An 18,884-nucleotide genomic window follows, 5' to 3' on the forward strand; every position below is an offset into this window, starting at 1 on the left:
CTAGCTTTGACTCCAAAATGCACCTGTTGCTAGTTAATTTGGAGGATCCAGCCTTGTATATGCTGAGTTGATTTGATGACTAAAATTCCTTCGAGTGATATTAAAATTTGGATAGGAATTGAAATATTAATAAAATCGAGATGGTAGTTCAATTGGTTAGAGCATTGCCCGGTCAAGGCGGAAGCTGCGGTTTCGTGCCTTATATGTCACAATTGCACTACTGTGGAATACAAAGAAATACGTTAGAAAATAGTTTTAAAGAAAACAATGTTATAAGCTAAAGGGGAGTAGGCAACGACTTTGATATCATATAACCCGATAACGAGTTAGATCTAATTATAATATATTTTTGAAGCATTTTAGCCTTGACGGTACAGACAACTAGTCATACATTCTCATATTGACATAACAATGATAGCAAAATGTCTATCTAACATGCATGCAGTCATAGACAACACGTTATGGACAAGCATGATCGAGATACATTCGATATGCGGCCACGGGCAACACGCGACAAACATGAACGTGACACCTTACACCACCTCATCTTCTATGTAAAGATATTAATTTATCTGTACATATTAACTTAAGAGAATCCCAAAAAATTAAATGAGAAATTTTAGGGAATAACTGAAATAGGAGGCTGAGAAGTGCCGGTGGTGAAGGACTCATCATTAACGCTGGTGCTGCATTTCCCGGCCCCTGCCCACCAGAAAAGCTCCTCTTGCAGGGTCTCTAATGGCGATAATCTTCACCATTTTAGGCTTTCAGAACTCAAGCCCTCAATAGCCTCAATCTTTAATCTCTCTGTTTACAACTACGGAGCTAAACCATGTCTTCCTTCACTCTAAAACCCTTCTTTCTCACCTCTAAGTTATCTTCGCCTTCATCTTCTTCTTTTCCCTTTACTTTTCTTCGTTTCTCTTCGATTAGCCTCCCAAAGAAGCCCAGAAATGGTTTCGCCTTCACACTCCGCGCCTACGATTCTTCCAAGGGCGGCACACCCGATGCCTCCTCTGCCGATTCCAACCCTCCCAACGGTACTTCGGTATTCCTCTCTGCCCCTCCTCTCTCTCGCCTTACCTTCTGTGCTTTATCTTCTACCGTATGGTTTTTAAACTCAATTTGGATTGTTCTCAAATTGTCAACGCAAACTTGGGGAAGTTTGAAGCATTCCAGTAGCGTGAATTTGGGTTTACTGTATTCTCTTTATATTTTAGTGGAATAGTATGAGTGAAGATTTTTCATATTGAATTTGGTTTGGTGATAGTCCTTGAATTTAACACATAATTGAGAGAAGCCTACGCTTTGAAGTTGTCTCATGAGCATTAATTAGCTGCGGGTACACAACCTGGCCGGACACTTTATTCATAGCTATCAAAAGTTTTTCATATTATGGATTTCATTTTTATTATTATTTCTCTGTCAAATGACGAAATTATGAATGCTATCTTCTGTCTGTAATGGGTTGTACATTCACGTCCACGTAGAGGTTTTAACTTGCTACTTGCCATTAAACGGTACTCTCTGCAAATTGTTGAAAATGATGTTACTTTTACTATTAATCTACCTTAGATGGTTTTCTTTTTCGTCATCATGATGGACTTGATGGTTGTTATTGTGAGACCGCATATTGGTTAGAAAGGGGAATGAAACATTTCTTATAAAGTGTGGAAACATCTCCTTAGTAGATGCATTTTAAAACCGTGAGGCTGACGACTATACGTTACGGGCCAAAACAGACAATATCTACTAGCGACGGGGTTGGGTTGTTACAAATGGTATCAGAGCTAGTCATTGGGTGGTGTGCCAGCGAGGACGCTGGCCCCAAGGGGGGTGGATTGTGAGATCCCACATTGGTTGGAGAGGGGAACGAAGCATTTCTTATAAAGGTGTGGAAACCTCTCCCTAGTAGACGTGTTTTAAAACCGTGAGGCTGACGACTATACGTAACAGGCTAAAGCAGACAATATCTGCTAGCGGTGGGCTTGAGCTATTACAATTATATCAATTCAGTTCTCTTTATGTTGACCATCTATAATTCTCAGAATATATTTTATGCAATTGGCAGCCAAAATCTCGGAGAGACATTCTTCTGGAATATGTTAAAAATGTCCAGCCAGAATTCATGGAGTTGTTTGTTCAGAGGGCACCTCAACAGGTGGGCTTTTATTTACTTGATATAGTATTCAGCTAACTTTTATTTTGTATTCCCTGACTTTCCCTGATAAATTAATACATCTTCGGTTCCTTTTTAGGTTGTTGATGCAATGCGCCAAACAGTCACAAATATGATTGGAACTCTACCTCCACAGTTTTTTGCAGTGACTGTCACCACGGTTCGTATATAACCCTTTTGTTATTCTTACATTCAAGATCACCCAAATACTTTTTGTACAATTGATATTTGGTAATAACAGGCCTAGTTTTTAAATATTTATTTATTGTACCACCATGTTTGATTTTTAATATTTGGTTCAGGTTGCTGAAAATCTTGCACAACTCATGTACAGTGTAATGATGACTGGATATATGTTCAAGAATGCTCAAAATCGCTTAGAACTGCAGCAGAGTTTAGAGCAGGTCGCTCTCCCAGAACCAAAGGATGAAAAGGTATTTTAAATGGTTTTATTAGTTCTTGAAGGATTTTACATCTAAATATTTTCATTTTGGAGTTAACCTTGCCCATTACTTTGATCCTCCATAAGAAGTAATTAAATACTAATAGTTTTCACACTGTGCATCTGTTACTTAAGTGTGGGTTAAAATCCAATTGTGCATTGATGATCAATGTCATGATAACTTTGTTTTCTTTTGTCTGTTGTTTTATTGCAAGTTTAATTATAGTTTGCTTTGGCCTACTTATCCTGGAAATCAGGGTTGCTAAAATGATCTGACCAAAATGTTTTATTCCGTTTCGTTAATCAAATTAAGCTTGCTAGAGAGTTGATCTTTTATCTTCTCTAGATCCTACCTAATCAACATTTGAGAAACATTCAACTTTGGTAAACATGATCTTTATATAAGATTTCATGCTAGGTCCAACTTGTAGGTAACATAGAATTTGTTCCACTGCAGCCCGTGATCCACTATAGGTGAATATATATATTGAATTACAATACCTTATTAGATAGCCGATATTTGGACGTGTCACTATTCGATAATTCAACTTCCCAACCAATCTTCTGTATATCTCAGAATTTAAAAAATGATTCTCCTTTAATGAGTTGGAAATTAGTATCATTGGGGTACTACTTGATTTAACTCCCATTTTTCTTTGGCATAGATTACAATCAAGTACATATTTTCGTTGTGAAAAAAGATAGCTTTTTTGCTTCTCATCACTTTGATGCCTCATAAATACTTCAGTGGTCGCACCCTATCAAATTGCTGATAGAAGACAAAATGATCCGTTGAACTTTGCATTCATTCAAAACTGCTCAAGTGCTTAGCTAATTTAACAAATCATGCGTGTGAGAATCCATAGAACGATTTTCTAAGGTGACAAACTTTATCACTCTCCCCATAAGCAACAAATTCAAGTGGTTACTCCTCATAAACTTCCTCTTGAGAAAAAGATTGATAAATAGTTCCATTTTTATGCAAGTAAGAATCAAGCATGTGAGGAAAATCTCACGCAATCCCAAGAAATACATTAAAAGAGCAAAAGATGGTAGGTAATGAGAGATTGTAGGAAACAATCTAAACATGAAACTAAACCAAAAGAATAGAAAAATTGCAGGATATGGCGATCTTATGAGTTAGGTTAAAATCAACCCCCAAAACACTGTTGAATTATAATTTTCAATAAACCAGAGAAAACTCACATGAGACTTGAAGAACTTACAGCTTTTAAATCATAGGTGAGGCGGAAAGCACCATAATAATTGCTTTTACTTATGGGCTCCTCTGCTTTCACAGCAACTAGAGCTGGAACTGCTTCAACCCGACTGAAAAATCGTACAGGGAAAACAATCTGTATGTCACTTCTCAAAAAAAACATAGAAAAATCCTCAAACATGTAAACACACAGACAAGCATAAGTTTAGATCAACACATTCAGTCACTACGGATGTGTGTTTATCACCTGTGTGGGTTGCTGAAGAGAAAACGACTGAATGTGGGATGCCCGTTGCTATGGGAGTAAAAGCAAGGGGACACCACTGTGGATGTGGGAGATAGGATTTAAGGTAAGTTACTAAGGTTGCACACGCATGCCGCTATTGTTTGTAGAGCCAAAAAGTAGAAAACCCTACTTATTTTATGTCTATATAAAATATTTTTTAATATATGCGGGTCTAGTCGGTTTTTCTATTTTGGTAGATTGCATTAGGTTGAAAATACATTTATATTAAGTGGGGCGGGACAGGGACTATAATCTTGTCCCTAATCCCATTTATCTAATGGGTGGAAAATGCTCCCCATTCTCCGTTTAAACGGTAAATCCCTACCCCATTTGGACAAGTGGACCCTGCAGATTAGATGGACATCTCTAACTGTGCATACTAATATATATATTATATCATGTGTAAAACTTCATTATGAATTCCTCTGTTGTCTACAATTTTACGTGTGGCATACTGTTAGAATTGCTTGGTTACTTAAAGTTTATCTAATATGAATTAACCCCGTAATTGTTCAGGATGGTTCGAATTATGCAGCTGGTACGCAAAAAAATGTCACTGGGGAAGTCATCCGGTGGAATAATGTATCCGGTCCCGAGAGAATTGATGCTAAAAGGTACATAGAGTTACTTGAAGCAGAGATGGAGGAACTTAATCGCCAAGTAGATAGAAAATCTGCAAGTGGGCAAAATGAATTGTTGGAGTATCTCAAAACACTTGAACCCCAAAATCTGAAGGTAAGGAAACATTCTTTCATTTCTCTGTTAGCTACTTGCTTCTGTTGGGCTTTTCGAATGCTAATTAGGTTGTTGATTACTTCTGGTGTTGGAGTCGCTAGGCTTACAGTGTCATCTTTTATAGACGTTGATTGTCTATGATGGGAAAAAGGATACCTTACTCCTCTGGAATCTTCTTCTTTTTCTAGCGTAATAAGCTGTACAACCTTGTCATATTATTCATATCTAATGATTGTATCCCCTTCATGTTAGATGCTTCGTTAATTTTATTAATCTGAATCCGAACAACTACTAATGGTGCATTGATTAGTTGTGTACCTGAACTGATCTCAACCCTTGGTTACCACAAATGCAGGAGTTGACAAGTAGTGCTGGCGAGGATGCTGTTGTTGCAATGAATACATTCATAAAGCGTCTATTAGCGGTTTCTGATCCAAGTCAAATGAAGGTTCGTCCAGACAAACGTCCTCTATCCTTTCTTTTAACTGTAACAGCTATGGGTCAATGATCGGTTTTTGGCTAGTTCGGTCAAGAACCGAACCAAGTTGATTTGATTTATACCCCTGGATAAAGTAATATTTTTCATCACAAAAATGTAACTGAACTTCTGCATACATATATCATGGATCTCTACATTTCAGACAAGTGTATCAGAGACAACAGCACCAGAGCTGGCAAAGCTTCTGTACTGGCTAATGGTGGTCGGGTATAGCATTCGCAACATTGAAGTTCGGTTCGACATGGAAAGAATTCTGGGAAGTACACCAAAGCTTGCAGAACTGCCTCCTGGAGAAACAGCTAAGGAATGAAGCAGAAGAAGGCTTGAATGGAACAAACATTGACGGTTGAAACTGTGTTTGGATGGAACAAACATCTGGTTCGCCACCCTCTTTGTACTTTTACGACCATTTTATACACGTAAAAGAATGAAATTTCTTGGACTGAATTGTAAGTTCTACTGAACCTTACAAATTATAACATTGTATTATCACGTTCATCTTTTGGGAGAGAGAGTGAGAGAAAGGGATGTTTCTGTAAACATATGATATTACAGTGCTCAGACAAATATGAGGTCATCTATACTCGTTTAGAATAGAATATGGCAATAAACTGTGGAGTTCAGAAACTAAATACATGTTTCTTTTTGTAACTATCTCAAAGGGAAAGGGCAGAAACAAGTGGTTTAGTGAACTTGCTTTTAGAAATTCTGGAACAAAACATGAACATTAGTAGAACTGACGACAATAAAAACAGCCTAAAATATGTTCTCATCTCTTGCAACCCTAGTTCAAACACCTCCCTTTTCTTCCCGTATCTGCTACTCCTCTCAATCAAGTACCCTTCAAGGTATTCATCAATCGACACCAGCTTGTCTAAGTTCCCCTTTCTATGGAGCTTGGTCTCGCCGAGGTACTCCGGACCCAGCTTAAAGATTGTGAAAAATGCAGCCGACCAATCGCCGAGAACCCTCTGAAAACAAAGAAGAAAATTGCATTCAGCTAATGGTTTCCATGGTCATCAGTTGGTCAAGATAACAGGAAATGTTAAATAGCAAGTACATTGAAGGTATCGGGGTCCGTGGGATTGAACATTTTAAAGCAGTCATTCGATGAGGCAGCTGCGTCTCCATATATCTGATACAATCATATGATGAACAGAGGCTTTGTTTTAAGACATGAACCAGCAAGATTATTCTATGAAAGTTACATAGCAGTTTACGTTTGACAAACCTCAAAAGTGAAAGACATAGGTACTCGTGCCTTGTCAAACATGAAATCTGTGGCTGTCCCATGTGCCAGATACCTTCAAACAAAGATCATGCAGGAATAAGTTTAAACGCATTTGCATATCAAGAATGGTAGTGCAAGAGCAAATAAGGGATTCAACTAAACCAACAAAAACTTCAAATTAACTAGCTTGGATTCATTGGAAAAGATGAATTAAAAATTTTAAAACAGAATCATAAAGAATCCACCTGATATGATAAATCTACCAGAAGAATGGCAATAAAAAAAAGAAACTAACCCGACGGAACCTCCGCCTGATCCAATCATGCAGCGGTGGTGGCAATGGAGATTGTTCAGCTCTTCAAGCAAAAGTTTCATTTGTTGAGCAATTTCGCCGTCAGGAGTTGTGTTTTTATGGTCATAAGGCATGAATAAAGCCTAAAGAAGTGAGAACCAAAAGCAGCAAGTTCAGCCTATAATGAAGAGCGGGGAAAGCAAAACTCGTTACATTTTGGATTAATATTAATGCTGCCATTTCTGCCAATCATCCAAAGCAAAACTGATTACATTTTGACACCTCAAGCTAACTAAATTCATTTCAAGAAACTTTTTGAAGAACAGTTTCATCACTATCCAGGTTGATAGATAAATCTTGTTGTCTTAGCCCCTCAGCATTAGGCCAACACAAATGAAATTCATATTGTTTCTTACCTCCATTCCAGAGTGCACATTGACCCATATATGTGGATCAAATGTCAAGGCAAGTTTTCGCATAATTTGAGTTTCTGGTTCGCTGAAAGGTGACAAACCAGGATTTTCCTCGTAAGGATCATAATCCTGAAACAAATAGGAAGGAGGAGGATTAAAAATCTTTGGACAGAAGAGAGTATTACAACTACCATACACAAAAAAAGCCAGAGAGAAATCAATTGAACAACGCTTCGTTCCCCTCTTCAATCGATATGGGATCTCATAATTCACCCCCCTTGGGAGCCCAGTATCCTCGCTGGTACACTGCCCGATATCTGGCTCTGATACCATTTGTAACAACCCAAGCCCACCACTAGTAGATATTGTCTTCTTTGGGTTTCCCTCAAGGTTTTAAAACGTGTTTACTAAGGAGTGGTTTACACACCCTTAAAAGAAATGCTTCGTTCCCTCTCCGGCTGATGTGTGATCTCACAGAACTCATAAGTCATCCAACAGACTATATCAAAACCTCGTCAAATGGTTCAAGTGGGAATCAGAGATAGATACCAACCTTCTCCTTTTTACCCCAATCAACGCTCCAATTCCTGTTCAGATCAACACCTCTCCCTGCCATAAGAGCACAAACTCAGGCATGTCAGTATCCACCTTGATTACCTTGTATGACCATATAATGGATTAAATTAAACCAGCTGCCTTACCATTTCTTCTTTCACATAGATCCCCACCCTCGACAAGTCTGCGCCCATTTAAGTTTTCCATTGGCACAACCTGACAACATCCATGAGCGGGCACATTATTTATGCATACAGAAACACGGGACTTAATTTTGAAGCAAATAACAGTTGGAACATATATCTCTTTCAAGTTCTTATGAGTCCATTAACCAATTGAATTTTAACCCACATGGAAGAACTTAATAAATATAGGGTGACAAATATATGTTCAAGCTCAAGCATGAACAAAACTTTCAGTTTTGTTAACTAAAATACAGTGTTAACTGCATGAACTTCATTGCTACAAACTTCCTAAAATTATGGAACCAAAAATTGTATGCTCCATAACTTATTTCACTTATCAATGTAAAACATTACAGCCTGAACAAATCAACAGAAAAGTTCGGCCAATAAGGCCGTTTTACTATCTCACAAACCTTGATGACAAGCTTGGTAAGTGTGTTGTTCAAGGAAGCTCGATCCATGTGGGGCAAAAACAGTTCTTCACTCAAGATTAAAAGAATTCTTAGCGCAAGTTCTGTTGTTATGAGCTCCCTTCCATGCTGTCCAAAACTCTGGAAGACAAGGAGGAATCATCTGTCAAGAACACCAGCAATTGCCAACTGAGATGATATCTTCACTTAATCAAAAGAAAGAATGACAGGAAGAACAGAATTCTAAAGTAAGCCCATTTTAATTTATTTCAAGAACTAAACAGGCATGTTTCAATCCCAAAATATCACAAAGGAAATGAAAACCTAGAAGATCAAACGAATATGTAATTCAACAGAAAACTTACAAGAAGTATCCGGAACTTCGAGATGTCATCAATGTTATTCCTTCCATGGCGATAAGTAACCACTGGCATCTCTACAACATAACCCTTATTTCTAGACTTCATTGTCTCTATCTGCTTCAAAATTGTAAGTAAATACCAAACCAAAGCATAATGCCTGAATAAAGGAGAACCAACAACAAGAACATACAGTCAACTTATCAGAGTGTCGATGGACCACAGCTTCTATCTCCTTCATCAAATCAACACTGCAAGATCCAATCACCCAACGAATTGGGAAAACTGTCAGTCCGGGTTGAACATTGTTAAATGAACAGATCGCTATACAAAAGCATGATAGTTTCAGATGTTGAAAGTATTCAACAAACCATATTACTGCCAGGTTAATATTCAACAAAGATCATGGAACCCTAGAGTTGTATCAGACTCGTTAAGATAGTGATGCACCAAAAACTCATAAGATCAAAATTTCACGTTCTTCAGTATTGGGAAAGTTAGATACAGACAAATCTAGGCAGAATCTAATATATCAAATTTCCAGAACCGAAACATAGAAATTGCATCAGCTATATGATTAAATACCCAAAATCCAGACAGAGAAGAGCGATAATAAGAATCATGAATACCCCAACCGGCAAATTATACTTTGCATCTAATCTCATCCATTCTAATCAGGATGAAAGTGAAAAGAGAGAAAAAGAAGTGGCGAAATCCGAATCAGAAAATAACAAACCTAGAATGATAAAGATCGCGGTTGATTGGGGTTAATCGATTGTTGTCGGGATCCTCAGCAGCAACGAGAAAACAATCGAAAAATGTGAAGAAGAAGAAGAAGAAGAAGAAGAAGAAGGTGAGGCATAAGGAGCGGAGGGGGCGAGCCATAAGGCAGAAACAGGGGAAAGCAGATCGTGGGTGTTGTTTTCAGTTGGTCAGAGTCGCCATTGTTGGAAGGCTATGTGGAATGAAAACGATGAAATCAATGTCGATTGGCAGACCAAAAGGGAAAGAAGATGAAAGTATTTTCTGCACGTTCAACGGCCCCAATTTTGCAGGCTTTTACAATTATCATTCCCAATAGCTTCTAAGAAACTTCTTACACAACAATTTTAACAGTTAAGCTGATTGGACCTGTTTCAATCCGACATTAAAAAAATAATTGTCTAAATTGTTTTTTATTTTAGATTTCTACTAATTTCTTAAGTTAGTTTAATTTCATAAGATAAATAAAATTAATTATGAAAATATTAATTCATTCAGTAATAATATACTTCATTAAAAATATTATGAATGTATTACTCGATAATAAATATGGTTCATTAAATTTGTCAGTGATGTGATATGATCGTGACAATTAAAATATGATAGATGTGATAAGAGTAATAGCTTTTAGTTTTACTTATGAACTAATACCTTTTAAGTTTCAAGTTTCGGGTATGTTTCAAATATCTCCTTATTGTTTGAAAACGTTCATTTAACCATATGAACGGTCAAAAGGAGTCAACAAAAGGGAAAGCTTTGTAGATGAATGGAGTCAGCAAAACATGGATTTGTGAAAGGTAGAAGAAGAACAAACCTTGAAATTGATGCTATTGACTTACCCATTTTCTTGGTTTGTTGGGGGAAAAAATTGGATGCATAATATTTCTCTAAGCATGGTTCATGCATGTGCGCATAAATCCACAAGGTGGGCTCGTTTACGTACCCCTATGCCTTGCTACAAGCTAGTGCATACTTAAGTTGCTAGAAACCAATAGAAAGAAAGAGTTGCATATCATATCATGGTGTACGCGTCTCTTGCAATTCATACTAGGAAAGTATCACATGCTCGTGACATAAGATCTCGTATTTCAAATCATAGTACGTGGTTATGATGTACATCATACTTCCATTCTTTTCATTAGATAACTTTCCTATGAGACATGCATACGTGTACATGACATGTTTTTCATTATTATCATATATAGCTCATTGATGTCTCATAGGCATACTTGTGAACATGATATCAAAACATACATGGACTTGCATACTTGAAGTACATGCATCATATAACATTGATCAACATAGCATAATCATAACATAACATACTTATTGAGTATATTATTATGCTTCATTCTATTCTTTCTTTTTTACATTGAACAAGAATTAGGAGGTCAATGGCAAGCGCATAATGGAGATGTGTGTCATGGTCGTATATTTTCAACCATGGGGTGTCGTGATCTTGACACACTCACGACCAGTCTTGAGGGAAACCGAAGCCCCATATTATTTTTCGTTTGGCTTTGTGACTTCGTCAAACCTTAGGTGAGGTTTGTTTTCATACACTGAACACAACTTGTGCAGAATCCAAGCTTGTTCGACCACATATGCCACCTGCGCGTGCATGTTCAATCGTGTGCGACTTAACCGACTTGCCTCTATACTAACCTAATTCATTTGACTCGACCTTGTCTTGATGCAAGGTCAAGGTCTCTCAATAATACATTGTGTCCCTACATCATCTAGATTCCCAATTAATATGGCACATATGTCTTGATGCCATCCAAAGTCGTGAGGTGTTGTCGGTCATCACAACTCACTCGATCATGCCATCGAAAGCGGAACTACGCGTCGTTCATGATATTGGGACATCTCGAATATCCATCTATCTAGGTTCTATCAAGGCATTGGATCCTGGATAGTGGGTGTATGATCCAACCTCTGACACATGGGTTGGGACACAATGTCAACACACTTGTATCATTCAACATTGTCCTTAAAAAATTGGAAGTTGCCCTAAACACTTGTCTCACAACGCTCGCCCTTATTGTGGCACACGTATGTGCCACAAAGTAGCTCGCTTAAGTCACAGAGTCTAAGGGTGGTGGAGAGTTGATACCATATCTCCCTATATCTAGTGGGTGTAGACATAATTTGGGTTAACGGGCATACGGTGTCGTGGAGCGTCAGTTTGATGTCCAATTAACACCAAATTTGGCAAACTTTCATATTTCATATGGATAAACTTGAATCCAGAACCACATATTGAAATTCCCTCAAAAACCCCAACTTTCAGGGTTGAGGCCCGAGGCTCTACCCAACCCTTCAACAAGCCTATCTCTGACACTCATGTATACTCTTTGCCCCAACTTGCTAATGTCACATCTTCTTTTCAATGTACACATTATTGATGTGTTGGATGATACACCATTCTCCTCAGTTGCATCATGACACTTATTTGTCTTGGCTCTCCTGTGGCCGAAAGTGCACCACTTGAGAGTCGCCGCTTTGCTTGTCTCAACATGAAGGTCACAACCTACTTTTTTTTATAATATGGCTGTGACACTATGCAACTATAGCGGACACTAAATCAAGTCTTTTAAACACTCCACATCCGTGGCAGCCTATGGCTCAAGTGTCTAGGCACGTATTATTTAAACATTATCCCTTTGTATCTCAATTCCATATGGTTCAAGTATTAACCATTATAACTGGTTATAAGTAAATTTCAGTAGCAAACAAAAAATTAATTGGTTTTCATTAACAAAGTTGATTGATTCAATACCTAACTATTATCTTTCATTTTATTTGTACTAGATTCATTCAAGGTTTTTCCAGACTACATTACAGAAGTCCTGAGCTTATAACTATTATCTTTCCTGAAGAATGTTCTTATGATAGAGTTTCGAACTATTTTCTTTCCCTTTTTGAGTCTCTCTCTTTACTTTACTTTGAATATGATGATGCCAAGCTTCTCTCTGTATGGAGCACTTAATGTTCTTACTATGAAAGAAAACAAGTGGATGTGATACAGAATTCCGTACCTTTTTTCTTGCCCCTCATCAATTCCTTCTCACAAGGCCACACCCAAAATTGATCAAATTTTAAACCTCAAGGTCGGATCCAAGTTGATGCAGCTAGCCAAGCAAGCATTCGATGTATGGTGTTAGTATCACTAACGTGTACTAGGAAGAAAATTCAAATATTATGGAAGAATGGGCATCAATATTAGGAAGAAAGTTCATAATGGTTGAAGTTTTTGGTACATTCCTGATTGAATAAGATTCCTAAGTGTCTATTCATTTTCTCTCAGCATTGTCCTCCAATTCTCTCTTAAGTTGCAACGAGAAGTCGTCATTCACATCGTCATCGTCCCAGTCGTCTTCCCACTGCTGAGTAATTTCTTTACCTTCCTTGACTTCCCACTCTGTAATTCATTTTAACAAACAGAACACAAGGAATGGTTATAAAAATATCCGAAGGCTTAAAGATGGTATGCCAAGAACAAAAGAACTTTGGTTTTTGTAGTCGAGAGATGTTCAGCCGAGTACTAAGTCAACATTAAGCAAGTGAAAGATCAACAAGAACACATTCTTAGTGAGTACAATTAACAGATTCAGACCAGCAATCTATAATGCTCCATTTAAACAACTCCAAAACTTCCTTATGACTACAAATTTTTCCTTTTAAAGGAAATGCAGGATCTTCAAATCATAGTTTCAGTCAACAACAAGATCAAGCTACCACGCATACGATATGAATATTGGTCAGGTAGCCGTAATCACTTCCATTGAGCAAAGTGAAGTGGTTTTAGCTTTAAGGTCATCATCAATTTGTTTGTATAAATATAAAATTGGAATAAGTTTATTCTGCCAATCCCTCAGCAATCAAAGCAAAATCTGTAGATTATTCAGAAATCAACCACAAACTCCATTTGAAAGCTCTACCACCAACTTCTTGAGTATTACTACTAGTATTTTTGAGGATACAAGGAAACTTCTTTTATCTTTAGAGGAAAAAAAACATTTCAATTAACATTTTTTTCATAAGTAATTATGTCAACTTAAAAGCAAACATCTAGAAGGTATTAATATCCTAAAAAGAAAAAGATGGTTACAGGTCCAAGTCTGCAATCAAGTTATGGGTTGTAAGTGGAAAAAGACAGTGTGGGGAAAGAAGTAGAATTTTTCTTTCGACCTATTTTGGATAATTGTAAGGCTCAAATAGAGGGAACCTTAAGTTAAGAGTACTCAAGACTGAATTGAAAATTCTTAGGTACCATCTTCATTGATGTTTATGACTATTTATACAAGTTGTATAAATACATTGCTACGTCAATGAAACCATGAGTCAATCATGGAGAACCATCCTCCTAAAACAAGGAAATTAACTAAAAATAGAAATGGAGGTGGAGAACTCAGTATTACAATACGGAAACCGAAAGAACTGCGTAAAGAAAAATTCAACCAATGGGTTCTTCTTTCTACCATGAGTGTAATGTGCGTACACTTGCAATGGCATTGTATCAAAGACCCACCGAATATAGTATACTTAAGGGGCATATCTTTTAAAAACTATTATTCCAACTCTTCTTTATCCAGGTTCATACTTTTGTCCATTGATTGTCACTATTGTAATTGAGTTTACAAACATTCTAGCTCATTTTTTTCGAACATGGGACTCCAAGGATTTACCATGAAACAGTGAGTGAACATAACAACAGTAATAGGGCATCCAAATGAAGAAAACTAGCAATTAGGACTGAATCTGTAACAGGATCACCCAGACTGTTACTTAACTTCAACATTTCTTTGGATGAAACAAAGAAGAAATTGCAGGACAAGCATAAATGAAAAATGAGTGCCAATTGAAAACGATAGTATTATGAAAAATAGAAGACAAATAATTACAAGTCATACCTTCATTAATCTCGAACTCTTCGAACTCATCGTCATCCTCAAAGAGGTCAACTTTCACTTCCTCAGTACCTGCCTTCGGTTCAGTTGCCATCAGAAAGATCACACTGATCTACAAATCTTTAGTATTATGAAAAATCAGCAACAAATTTGAAATAGATTAACAAAGGAAATACACACATATGAAGGCATGTTTTAGTGTTGAAAGCATTGAATTGACCCAAGTGACCCACCAATCAAAATTTTGGGGCTTATTGTTCAACCAACTTGAATTTCCACACCAATCCAATCCCAAGAGTGTTGAATTGGGTTGAGCAGACAACATACACTTTACACAGGATTTTTTACTTTGGCTACGAAACAGCAATTATTTGTTTCCTAACTTCAAATTTATAGCTTAAAACTATACATATTTTTGTAGTGTCGCTTGAAAGTCCATGAAGAACACAATAATAAACGTATCTTAAAAGCAACGGTAATTATAATTGAGAGCACAGAAACTGGAAATTCACATTTGATTCTTCGAAACAGGCAGACACGTAGTGTGAGGCTCATCAATAAATTTTCTGTACAGAATATGATGCAGAGACGAGACAAAAACAGAGAAGAGAGGGAGAACTGGAGGCATACAGAATTCATTGTTTTTCCTCCCTAATTCCGCAGAGGATCAAAGAACACAACGAAACTAGCAGAAACTATAAAAACAAACTATCAAACACAGCATAATTCACCAGACAAATCGTAAACCATCGCCGAGAGAGAGAAATGCTATAAACAAAAACATGGCAGATAAAAAATGGAGAGAAAAAGAAGTTAAGAACCTTGAGAGAGAGAGTTGTGAGAAAGATTGGGAAGATCGCGGGAGTCTTTGTGTTGCTTGATTTCTCGTGAAAAAAATTGACCCAGATATCTTGAGGAACAAGTCGTTCAGCTTCTGCACTTCCTTTTAAGAAAAATCATTTTTACGCTAGAAATTCAATTTTAATTTCTACAAAAGATAAATTAATTATATTTGATTGTTTAAATATAACGTTTATAATTAAATTTTAATTTCATTATCATACTCACTATTTATAATTTTATTATGCTACACAGCTAAATAAACTCAAAAAAATCTACACATCATTTATAATAAGAATAAAAATTAAATAAAAGAAATTTTATTATAATTTTATAATATATTTTCTCTCCTTTAATATAATTTACTTGACTGTATACAATATTAAATATACAAGAATCTCTTAGATATGATACAAAATGGATCTTGTATGAACAATATGAATGGGTGTTCGAAGAAGGGGAAAGGCCCAATGAATTGGAATTTTTCCTATTGGGCTAGGTTATTTCGAGGCAAGCGGATCATTTCTGACGAAGAGGATGAGCTTCAAGAGAATGATTCGGAGTTCTTGCAGTACCAAACACGAGATAGATCTTCCAACGAATAAGACTTTTTTCGAATAAGCCAATTCATTTGGGATCTTACGAAGGATTGTTGGGAGGGAGTCCCACATTGACTAATTTAAAAGATGATTATGAGTTTATAAGTAAGAAATACTTAAAACTTTTCATTCAAAATACCCTTACCCTTATTTATTTAGTAGGAAATCACAAATATCCTTAAATATTCAAAATTCCATTTAAGCCATTAAATTTCTTTTTTTAATTTTTTTTAGAAGTCCAAAAATATTATTATGTTTAAAAAATACACATAAATTATTAACTTTTGTTATCATTATACCGAGACAATTTATCTACATTTTATAATTTTTTTTCTTAAATATAAAAAATTAAATAAAAAAGATAAATTCTCTCCTTTACGAGCATATGCATATATGAATATAATATTTAATTTATTTATAAGTGACTTATTTTCCAACTCAAAGTCAAATTTAAAGAAATATTTGAGTATTGGAGTTAATATTACATTTCAAATGTGGTAATAACATTCCCTCAGTATATTAATGGTAAGAGACTTTTCCATTTAGAAAGGTATTTTTTAAATATTTTTATAATTTTTTTTATAAATTTTAATGGTATTAATGAAATTTTAATACTAAAAGAAAAGGAATAGCCTTTTAAAAATTCAGAGAGATTTTTTATTAATTTATCTAAAAAAGAGTTTAAATTAGGTTGAATTTAAATAAATAAAAAGTTTATTATTATTATTTTAAACTAAACAAACCCAAATTTATTGGGGAGTACATATTGTTTGTTTTAATTTTATTTAATTCCATAGTTGTTTTTTTATTTATTTACTCTTCGACCAATTTTAGAATAAATTTGTAAGCCTCTTAAAAATGTTATTTTTTAAAAAAAAATATATATATATATTGAAATTAAGTTGCGAATTTTAAAGATTTGAAAATAAAAAAAAATAGATAATTTAGATATTAAATGGCCTTAAACGAGGATTATCCGTTATTACTGCTATTGTGCCTATTATTTTTAAGACGGCCATTTATGGGGAAAAAAACAAATTTAAGGAAAAATAATAAATAAATAAATAAATCTCACGCAGTTGTCACTTGCCATGTCAGCCTCTCATCTACGGCTTAAAAATATATGACCGTTGAGACGCTCCCCTCATTTAAATCTCAATTCAAACTAATCGCAAAAACTCTGCAACGAAACCAAACTCATTCTCAGATTCCAACTACAAACCAGCATTCTGATCTCTCTATTTATTCTTCCTCCCTCTAGGTATTTGATTTCTTGCTTCAATGTCTAAGATGAGGTCTGATCGCAGGCCGACGCTCGCCAGATCGCCCTTGCGGCTCAGATCTCGCCAGGTTCTTCAATCGAATTCAACAACCTCGTTGCAAACGCCGCCCGGTATGTTAGAATCAACCGATTGAATTTCACGTTGATTATCGATGGAGATCCTGCTTGTTTTTCTTTAGTTTTGCGAGTATTATGTTGATGAACAACGCTTTCGTCTGCGGACAGGTTCTTTGACAAAATCGCTGAAAACAAACCGTCCTTCGGATCTACAGGCATCGGAGCTCCGACCTGAGTATCGGATGATTACTTGCGAATTACAGACTCTGGCTAGCATGGTTAGGATGGAATTAGGATGTGAAGAGTCTGGAACTGGTGGAGTAGGTGATCAATTAGGCGTGAATTTGAGTACTCTGTTCGAGCGAGGGAGATTCTACGATGAGTATTCCGCGAGGAGGAACGAGAGGCTCAAGCGAAAGAAAGCCGAATCCGTAGCCGATATCAAGACTCCGTATAGACTCGGTGTGACGGTTGAATCTTCAAAGCGGCACAGTTCAAAGAAGGTTGCTAATAGCTTGAGGAAATCGGTTTCTGCGGCGTATTCTGTTGAGCGGAAGGAGGCGGCTCCTAGGTATTTGCTGCGGAGCATGACGAAGGAAAACAAGAAGCCACCATTGGCGGTGGATCTAGAGAGATCTGTGATTACTGCAGGAGAAAGAAAAATCGGCACTCGAAGAGTCAGAAGAATCTGAAGAATTAGGGATCAGATCTGGCGACAGGTGAAATTTTTGTTTTCCTCCTTTCGTTATCTTTCGCTCTTAATCTTTATTTTGGATCTGATCGTCAAAGAAATTGGATTAATCCTCCTCCTTTCTTTCTTGATTTCTTTTCTTATTTTGTTTTGGACTTGGATCTGGATTTGGATTTGGATTTGGATAGGCTTGTGTATGCTTGGTCTGCTGAAGAAATTTCCAATTCGGAAAAATCTGACCAAGTTTCTACCTCTCAACCACACTTCGCCAGCAGAGAGGCATATAGAACACAATAGCTTTTAGGGCTCCTTCTTACAGATTCTGCGAATTCTACCAAGTTTTTGTCGTTTCTTTTCGCTTTTTTTATATGAAAGATAGCATTGGAATAGACACAGAAAATCCTACAAATTTGTATGTATTGAATGAGATCGGTCTTGAATGTGAATTCATCATTTCTTCTGTGTCTCTAATAATTGTCAGATATAATCGTCAAAGCTATCCATTCGTCCTGAGATTTGATGATTGTAAGTGAAAGTTCCAAAGTCCAATACTATCTTAGTCGTTACTGTTTTGGTTTTTTCTAATTATTCAAGCTAATTTCATACTATTTTGTTTTTATACTCTTTTTTATTTTTAAAATTTTGCCTCTTGTTTTTTCTACAATATTTCGAGTCTAGCCTTCTAATCATGTAAATTCGAAATTAAATTTCTAAAACAAATTTTTTTGTTTCAGTTTTCAAATTGGTTTTTAAAAACAAAGATCTCAATTATCAATTATGGTAAGTTTAATTTCAAGGAACTTATAAACTAACAAAAATTAGAAAAAAAATAATGAGGAGGGTGAAATTGTCGAAGGGGAGTTGGCCTCCATTTTATCCTCCCATTCGAAACTAGATGGAGAATTGTAACGCCAAAAAAAAAAAAAAAAAAAAAA

At 36.2% G+C, this 18,884-nt stretch overlaps 4 protein-coding genes across 7 annotated transcripts; 2 read left to right on the forward strand and 2 right to left on the reverse strand.

The window, feature by feature from the left end:
• The first annotated feature begins 595 nt into the window (after nucleotides 1-595).
• LOC111496035 lies at nucleotides 596-5,992 on the forward strand. 2 transcript variants are annotated; one of them, XM_023146261.1, is made up of 8 exons: nucleotides 596-1,048; nucleotides 2,072-2,161; nucleotides 2,259-2,339; nucleotides 2,482-2,613; nucleotides 4,643-4,861; nucleotides 5,217-5,309; nucleotides 5,503-5,698; nucleotides 5,734-5,992. In XM_023146261.1, the coding sequence occupies exons 1-7, from the start codon at nucleotides 833-835 to the stop codon at nucleotides 5,668-5,670; spliced, it is 999 nt and encodes a 332-aa protein (XP_023002029.1). In that variant the 5' UTR covers nucleotides 596-832; the 3' UTR covers nucleotides 5,671-5,698; nucleotides 5,734-5,992. The 2 variants fall into 2 exon arrangements, with proteins under 2 accessions (XP_023002029.1, XP_023002028.1); XM_023146260.1 differs by having other exon boundaries at nucleotides 5,503-5,992.
• On the reverse strand, nucleotides 5,935-9,871 carry LOC111496034 (metallocarboxypeptidase A-like protein MCYG_01475). Its single transcript, XM_023146259.1, has 11 exons — nucleotides 9,542-9,871; nucleotides 8,999-9,056; nucleotides 8,812-8,922; nucleotides 8,450-8,587; nucleotides 7,998-8,067; nucleotides 7,850-7,905; nucleotides 7,300-7,425; nucleotides 6,887-7,026; nucleotides 6,592-6,664; nucleotides 6,421-6,495; nucleotides 5,935-6,331 (listed from the first exon to the last, which is right to left on the reverse strand). Exons 1-11 carry the CDS (start codon nucleotides 9,688-9,690, stop codon nucleotides 6,017-6,019), a joined length of 1,311 nt encoding a protein of 436 aa, XP_023002027.1. The 5' UTR covers nucleotides 9,691-9,871; the 3' UTR covers nucleotides 5,935-6,016.
• Nucleotides 9,872-12,747: 2,876 nt separating this feature from the next.
• Nucleotides 12,748-15,440, reverse strand: LOC111496037 (protein DSS1 HOMOLOG ON CHROMOSOME V-like). Of its 2 annotated transcripts, none has more exons than XM_023146262.1 (3): nucleotides 15,302-15,440; nucleotides 14,484-14,600; nucleotides 12,748-12,991 (listed from the first exon to the last, which is right to left on the reverse strand). In XM_023146262.1, the coding sequence occupies exons 2-3, from the start codon at nucleotides 14,572-14,574 to the stop codon at nucleotides 12,864-12,866; spliced, it is 219 nt and encodes a 72-aa protein (XP_023002030.1). In that variant the 5' UTR covers nucleotides 14,575-14,600; nucleotides 15,302-15,440; the 3' UTR covers nucleotides 12,748-12,863. The 2 variants fall into 2 exon arrangements, with proteins under 2 accessions (XP_023002030.1, XP_023002031.1); XM_023146263.1 differs by having other exon boundaries at nucleotides 14,484-14,606; nucleotides 15,306-15,431.
• Nucleotides 15,441-17,030: 1,590 nt separating this feature from the next.
• On the forward strand, nucleotides 17,031-18,402 carry LOC111496581. Of its 2 annotated transcripts, XM_023147068.1 has the most exons (3): nucleotides 17,031-17,312; nucleotides 17,427-17,977; nucleotides 18,138-18,402. In XM_023147068.1, exons 1-2 carry the CDS (start codon nucleotides 17,201-17,203, stop codon nucleotides 17,948-17,950), a joined length of 636 nt encoding a protein of 211 aa, XP_023002836.1. In that variant the 5' UTR covers nucleotides 17,031-17,200; the 3' UTR covers nucleotides 17,951-17,977; nucleotides 18,138-18,402. The 2 variants fall into 2 exon arrangements, with proteins under 2 accessions (XP_023002836.1, XP_023002835.1); XM_023147067.1 differs by having other exon boundaries at nucleotides 17,427-18,402.
• The last annotated feature ends 482 nt before the right edge of the window (nucleotides 18,403-18,884 follow it).

This window comes from Cucurbita maxima, unplaced genomic scaffold, assembly GCF_002738345.1.
Source record: "Cucurbita maxima cultivar Rimu unplaced genomic scaffold, Cmax_1.0 Cma_Scf00022, whole genome shotgun sequence".
In the NCBI taxonomy this organism is placed as follows: domain Eukaryota; kingdom Viridiplantae; phylum Streptophyta; class Magnoliopsida; order Cucurbitales; family Cucurbitaceae; genus Cucurbita; species Cucurbita maxima.